General features: G+C 35.7%; 1 protein-coding gene across 1 annotated transcript; it reads right to left on the bottom strand.

The window, feature by feature from the left end:
* Positions 1–474: 474 nt before the first annotated feature.
* On the bottom strand, positions 475–2,775 carry LOC113060671 (forkhead box protein A1-A-like). The gene is made up of 2 exons (XM_026229785.1): positions 2,492–2,775; positions 475–1,700 (listed from the first exon to the last, which is right to left on the bottom strand). The coding sequence occupies exons 1-2, from the start codon at positions 2,561–2,563 to the stop codon at positions 489–491; spliced, it is 1,284 nt and encodes a 427-aa protein (XP_026085570.1). The 5' UTR covers positions 2,564–2,775; the 3' UTR covers positions 475–488.
* Positions 2,776–6,945: the final 4,170 nt, after the last annotated feature.

The raw sequence follows: 6,945 nt of genomic DNA, 5'->3' as shown, positions 1-6,945 counted from the left end.
ATAATTTCACCTCTTTGTATAAAAATGTCCCAAACGTTTTGCTTGATTAAGAAATACATATTTTATTCACAATGCATTTCCACCTTGGATTATTCATTTTTTTTCAATACAAGACTGGGAAGTGTTTTTGTCAAAACGAGGTAAGTAAGTAAACCCCCCAAATAATGTGTAAAATGACAACATTCAGATACATCTGCAACAGACAGGGGCATCGCCTTTATACCAGCAACAAGACCAAAGTTGACCTTCATTCGTGCACCTTGTAACACAAAGGGGGACTACAGGTTTGGGGATCACAACAAGTATTTTACAAGCTCAAAATGATTTAAATACACTAGCAATGATTTACAACTGGGATATACAATCATTGGGAACACTTTACATTTTTTTAATATACACATACACATTTTGTTATATTTTAAAGTAACAGTTCTTTTGCACCAAGTGCATGCAAAAAATAAAATAAAGTTTTAGTCTTCGCCAACTGACTAAGATGTATTAAGAACAGGCCTGGAATACACACCTTGATAGTAAGAGGCCTCTAAAGCCGAAGGGTCCATGCTGGCTCTTCCGGACATGGGCAAACTGGAAGACATCCCTGAGCCATAGGAGGAATATTGCAACGCTTGTTCATATGCTTTCAATTCCAGTTTATGCTGTTGCTCTGAAGAAGACATTAAATTATTGATGGAAAACGGGTGGTTGAAGGAGTAATGGGGGTCTCCTTTGAGGTGCAGCTGGGGTTCGTGGGCCATTGTGTGCAGCGAGGATAGGGACGTGGACACGGTGTGCACCTGTGGGCCGGTGCTCTTCAGTTCAGATCTGGCGGTGCTAGCGCTCCTGTGGTCCAAACTGGGAGGACTGGACGACTGGTTCGAGGAGGTTATGGAGCTCGAGTCCATGTGGCCAGGTTTGCTGCTGGTGCTGTCGCTGGCCGGCGAGCCCGAGCCGCTCGACTGCTCTCGCTTTCCATCTGACCTTTTTCCGTCCGTCAACTTTTTTTCGCATTTAAAGCGCTTCTGTCTTCGCAGGTAACAGCCATTCTCAAACATATTCCCAGAATCAGGGTGCAGAGTCCAGTAGGAGCCTTTTCCCGGTTTGTCGGGCGACCGGGACACTTTGACGAAGCAGTCGTTGAAAGACAACGAGTGCCTGATGGAGTTCTGCCATCTCTGCTGGTTCTGACGGTAGTATGGGAACAGGTCCATTATCCACTGGTAAATCTCACTTAAGGTAAGCATTTTGCTGGGTACCTGCTGGATAGCCATTGTGATGAGGGAGATGTAGGAGTAGGGCGGCTTGGCGTGCGGGTAACTTCTCCTGAAAGTCTTGTTGTCTCTGGCCCGGTTCAGGTTGGGCTGCGCGTATGTCATGGAGCTCATGGTGGGGCTCATGCTGGAGTACGGGTTCAGCGCGTTCATGGAGCTGTGCTGAGCCGTCATGGCGTTCAGGTTGGACGGGCTGAGCGCGGTACCCATGGTCGACACCCCGCCGCTCATTCCGTTCATGGCGCCGGTGGCACCCGGAGGCATCCCGGACATGGTGCCCGGACTCAGTCCCGCGCTCAGCGCTGGGTTCGCGTAGGACATGTTAAAAGAACTGGAAGTCATATTCCCACTTGTGGACATGCCCATGTAACTGTTCATATTCATAGAGCTCAGTCCAGCGTTCATGCTGCTGTTCGTCATGGGAGAATAGACCTGAAATAAAGAAATCGTGGCCTTTAGTACTGTAATAGCCTATATTCAGCACTTTTATTCGTATAGAATGCAATTTTGCATCTTTTCTCAGCGACAATCATGTAATTTACCGATTAAAAAAAGTATTCGTTATTTAAATATAGTAACGGAGTTAACAGATTTAATTAGGTATGATACAAATACAGTAATTTCAGAACATTAAAATATATAAATAATAGAGAATATTTTTATTTTTAATCTAGATGTAAAAAGTAATGTTTTTATTTTGCTGTTTTTTAAATAACGAAATATTAAATGTGCAATCGATGCACGCGACGTATTTTGTTTTATGTAGACCTAGCTTCGTTTTACAGAATTTAAGTTAATTAGCCTAATAATGCAATTTCGCTCAAACGAGACAAAATCGAATCTTGTATACATGTTTGTGCAATATATCCATAATCTATAATAAATTTAATAAAAAACAGTTTAGTCAGCTAATCGTTTTTATAGTTTATACTATTTCGAAAGACCATTATATTGGCTAAACTCTTCCAATATCAGACTATTGTGACCCACTTGTAATGGCATCACTACTGCCACCAAGTGGGTTGATCAATGGCTTATGTTTTCTTAGCTACAGACGTCAATTCAGTGGATTTTTTTATATATTTAATTCTTTAGTCTTTTAAAAAGTGGTTTGCACCGTAAGCCTCGGTTTCAATCTGTTGATGCATTCATTCACGTGCATGCAGCTACAAACTTTCTGACTATTCCAGCAGCTCAGTGTGACAGTAATAATCGTCGCTCACCTCTTGTGCATCATTATAGTAGCTGCTCCAGTCTGGAGTTTCGTGTCCTTCCATTTTCACTGCGCCCAACATTATAGTCAAAATCCGCAGCTCGTGCACATGCAGTTCGCAGACTCACAGCGTGTGTGTGTGAGTGTGTGTGTGTGCGTCCTAGCCCCGCGCGCAGTCACTGGTGGGATGGTGTGCGCGGGTTTGGGTAAAATGAGGAAATGTTGAGACTGAACTGGAGATCTTCCCCTGTCTGTTACGTAGAACACCGGTACAGCCCACTCTCGCATTTGTCTGGATCTCTCTCCTTCTTCCAGGAACACGTCTTCTCTGTTGTTTTTAAACAGGAATGCCCGTGTGTTTTATTGCACAATACCATACTACTGGAATAAACTCATTATGTTCCATGATATTGCATATACGAAAAATCTAAATATTTTTGGCATATTGTATAAATATAACTGCAAAATTTTCTGCAAAATAACTGTCGGACTTTATAATTATTTTAATTAAGGAATTAAATATTTAACATTAGAATGTTAGATATTTTCATTTTAAAACACGTGTACTTACAATATATTACAATGTACCTATGTTAATGTAATATGGTAATATTTAATATTTGTCTAACTGGCATACATAATGCCTTTATAATACTTTTTAATATCCTTCATTAATATGCATTTAGAAAACGTTATATAATACTAACATCTTCATGCAAAATATATATGAATCATAAGATTTCTTACTGGGCCTAGAGTACATTTTTATTTTATAATATAGGCCTAGATATGAGTAGAGGTATTATAAAATTTTACCAAAATAATAGCCTACATGGATGCTTTTTCAAGTAGCTAAATTTATAATGTATGCACATTTTTTTACTAGGACTGTTTAAATAATTTAATACAAATAATTAAAATGTAATAATTAAAACGTAATATTTAAAATGTAATACAGATAGGCTACAGATCATGCAAGGGGTTTCAGTGTATTTTAACGTGTTACAATAACTGAGCAAACTTCACAGAATAGCAAATAAAATATTCTTAATAACTTGTTTAAAAGTCTAATAACTGTGGAAGCTATTCATTTTGGTAGTGAGTGGAAACCTGGAAACCCCAGCATCTCCCTCCTTTTATTGCTCAGATAAACAAGAGGTCAGATGTCCCACTGTACACCTGCTAATGAGCGAATGACAGCACTGATCACCCACTTACAGCGGATTATCTCCAGTGATCTCTCACACCATTAGAGCACAGATCGATTCCTCACAGGACGGAATGAAATGGCCCTTGAAGCAAAGAACATTAGACCATGTCAAAGCCCCCACGAGAGACAGAGAGAGAGAGAGACTGAGTGAGAGAGCGAGAGAGAGAGACAGAGAGAGAATCATGATTGGATTGTTTGATTTATAAAATAAATAAAAACTGGTTAATATTTATTTATATAGCTCAAAGGTATAGGCTATATGTTCTTCAGATCATTACAAATATGGTTTTATTTAGACAGAAAATAAAAAGTACTTTTTTGAATGTAAAACCATTTTCATTTTAATTAAAACTTTTATTAGTCTATGTACATTTCATTCATTTTCTTTTCTCTTTTTTTTAAAGATGTGTGTGCATGGAAGTGAATGTTTGTACTAAAGCTCACGATTCACTCTTTTTTTTTTTTTTTCTTTTTTTTTTTTAGCAGATCTGAACATTTGATTGGTTGAAGTCAGCCGGATACAGATGCGTAAATAAATAGGCTATGCATAAAAAAAAAAAAAATAGCAATCATTAACATTGGGATTATGATCCATGTGCAGATTTTCACTCGCAACCGGTTGCTAGGAGACACTAGGTTTCACTGTTTGAGTTTCTGAGGTAAATAATTGTAGGTAACGCTAGAAAAGATTTTTCAGACGGCAACGTTACAATTTTATTTAAAAGTGAAATATCAAGGTGGGAATACATTAATGAAAAGCGAAGATGCTTTTAAATGTTTCGTTAAGATTCTGTCACGGCATGATAAAAAACAACTTGTTGAGCGAGCAAGCTAGCTGGCTAACTAGCTATACATCGTTTATAGCATTGAGCTGTTATTTTATTTATTTATTTATTTTACAAAAAATTGTCTTTATAAGTAGCTCAAATATAAGGTATAATGATTATTTAATTATTCAACATTGCAAAATTCAATTGATAGAACTGAACTAAGACATGTAACTTAAGCTGATTATTTTTATAAGACAAATGTAAAAATTACTTTAAGCAGATATTTTCAGAAATGAAGCAAAAAGTGTGTTTCCCCCATATTATATAAATATAAATGTCTATATTAATAGACATTTTTGGTTTAAAAAACATTTAATATGATTTATTGTTTTTGTTTTTCCTAAACGTCCATCCTACTTTTCATTTCTAGGATTTCCAATATATGAAGCACCTTCATGTAACCAATCAGAACAGAAGAAGACTTCTTTCTTACCTTGCCAGGTGAGCCCTGTCATCACAGATTTCCCTCGCATCCTGACAAAACCCAGCTGTGTTGGGTCTCAAATAGACTTTCACTTTCCTCTCCTCTGCAAACAGCCCCCTAAATCCATGTCTCAACAAAGACTAACAAAATGAGCCGGGGTCAGAGCACAAGCCCAAACATTTCCTCCGTAGACAAATCAGTGAACACAATGGCTCTTCCAAAACTTAAAGCCAGGCATTGGATTTTCAGAAAGCTCGTCATAGCCTCTCTTGCAGGGACCACCAAAGCAGTATCCTGGTCCCAAAGACCGCAACCTCCTGCTAAGCCCCGATCAGAGAGTCCTTTATCAGCAGGTGGATCTTACAAACCTTGCACACTTGCTCAGCAGGTTTCAGGTGAAGAGAAGAAAACCTCCGGTACTATCCAAAGCGTCGATTCAACCCTGGAGCTGCTCAAGCTGCCAAAAGAGATTGACCAGCAGAGGGCGACAAATGAGACCTTGGCAGAGACACAGTGAGGAAAGTGGGCACACAAAGGATGATAGTGGTGCAACTTTATCTGAAAAAGAATTGGATAAAAGCGTCTTCTAAATGCATTAATTTAATTTAATTTAATTTAATTTAATGTAATTTAATTTAATTTAATATATATATATATATATATATATATATATATATATATATATATATATATATGTATATATGTATATATATATGTATATATGTATATATATATATGTATATGTATGTATATATATATATATATATATATATATATATATATATATATATATATATATATATATATATATATATATATATATATATATATAGTAATCAGTTATGATTCAGTTATATCATTTGAGCAACAGATGTGTCCAACTTCTATTTTCATATATATATATATATATATATATATATATATATATATATATATATATATATATATATATATATATATATTTATTTATTTGAAAGTTGGACAGAGCTGCAACTCTGATGATGAGGTTAGGTGTTTGTTCTGTATTATTTTATTGTATTTTGTTCTATTTTTAATTTGCCTATAGTGTAATATTTTATTATTTTTGTTCATTTTATGTTTTTATTTTATGTAGAAAGAGAAGGACACAGCTACAGCTCTGATGATGAGGTTAGCTGTTTATTTTTTTTTATTTTAATTGTTTTATTTTATTACTTTAGTAGTGTATTGTTTTATTTTATTTTTATTTTATTTTATTTTATATGGAAAGAGAAGTTACATAGTTGTTCTGATGATGTTAGCTTTATTTATATATTATTTTTAACTTAAATCTCCAAACAAACTCTTCCAAATTCTAAATATTATAAAAATATGATATAAAAAGCGCTATACAAATACAATTGAATTGAATTGAACTGAATCATGAGCTTTTTTCATTATATTAGTGTTCAAGTTGAACAATAAATGTAGTATTTTATCATGTAAATCATAAAACATATTTTGTGTGTGTTTGTGTGTGTGTGTGTGAAATGTTTTACTTGATACAGTAGATGTGTTATCTTCCTTTTAAATAAATGCTGCTTGGTTTGATATTTTGTATCTAATGCAGTGACATTTAAATGTGGCTTAAGTGTCCAAATACTTTGTAGAGCCACTGCTAGTGCAACATGTCAATGTAAATATACTGTGCAATATTACCTTTTCAAACCCTGTTGAGCTTATGGTGATGGTACACTCTATTGAGTCTCATTGCCATTTAACATTTCCTGTTAGTACATTTTGGGTAAAGTCATAGTCTTGGAATGCTACTCAGAGCATAAATTAACTACTTAGAGGAATGCTCATGTGTATTTTTCTTCAGGGGCCAACTCAAAGAGACACCTCTCAGTACTACAAGAGAAATGTTCCCCAAGACCAGTGTGCCGTCCACCTGTGTCATCTGGTGTGTACAAGATGGTGAGTCAGTTTTACAGAAGGATTCTGTTGGTGGAGGAGTCAAGGATCTCTTATCCCAGATAAAC

The sequence above is a fragment of the Carassius auratus genome, chromosome 42 (assembly GCF_003368295.1).
Source record: "Carassius auratus strain Wakin chromosome 42, ASM336829v1, whole genome shotgun sequence".
Lineage (NCBI taxonomy): Eukaryota > Metazoa > Chordata > Actinopteri > Cypriniformes > Cyprinidae > Carassius > Carassius auratus.
Note: the sequence above shows the minus strand (reverse complement) of the source record. Positions and strands in the feature narration are given on the sequence as shown.

Bases quoted from the DNA above. Each gene is read 5' to 3' on its own strand.
- LOC113060671 (XM_026229785.1), bottom strand. From the start codon at position 2,563: ATGTTGGGCGCAGTGAAAATGGAAGGACACGAAACTCCAGACTGGAGC. The intron at 1,701-2,491 runs GTGAGCGACGAT...TCTTTATTTCAG, and splicing joins ACTATAATGATGCACAAGAG to GTCTATTCTCCCATGACGAA.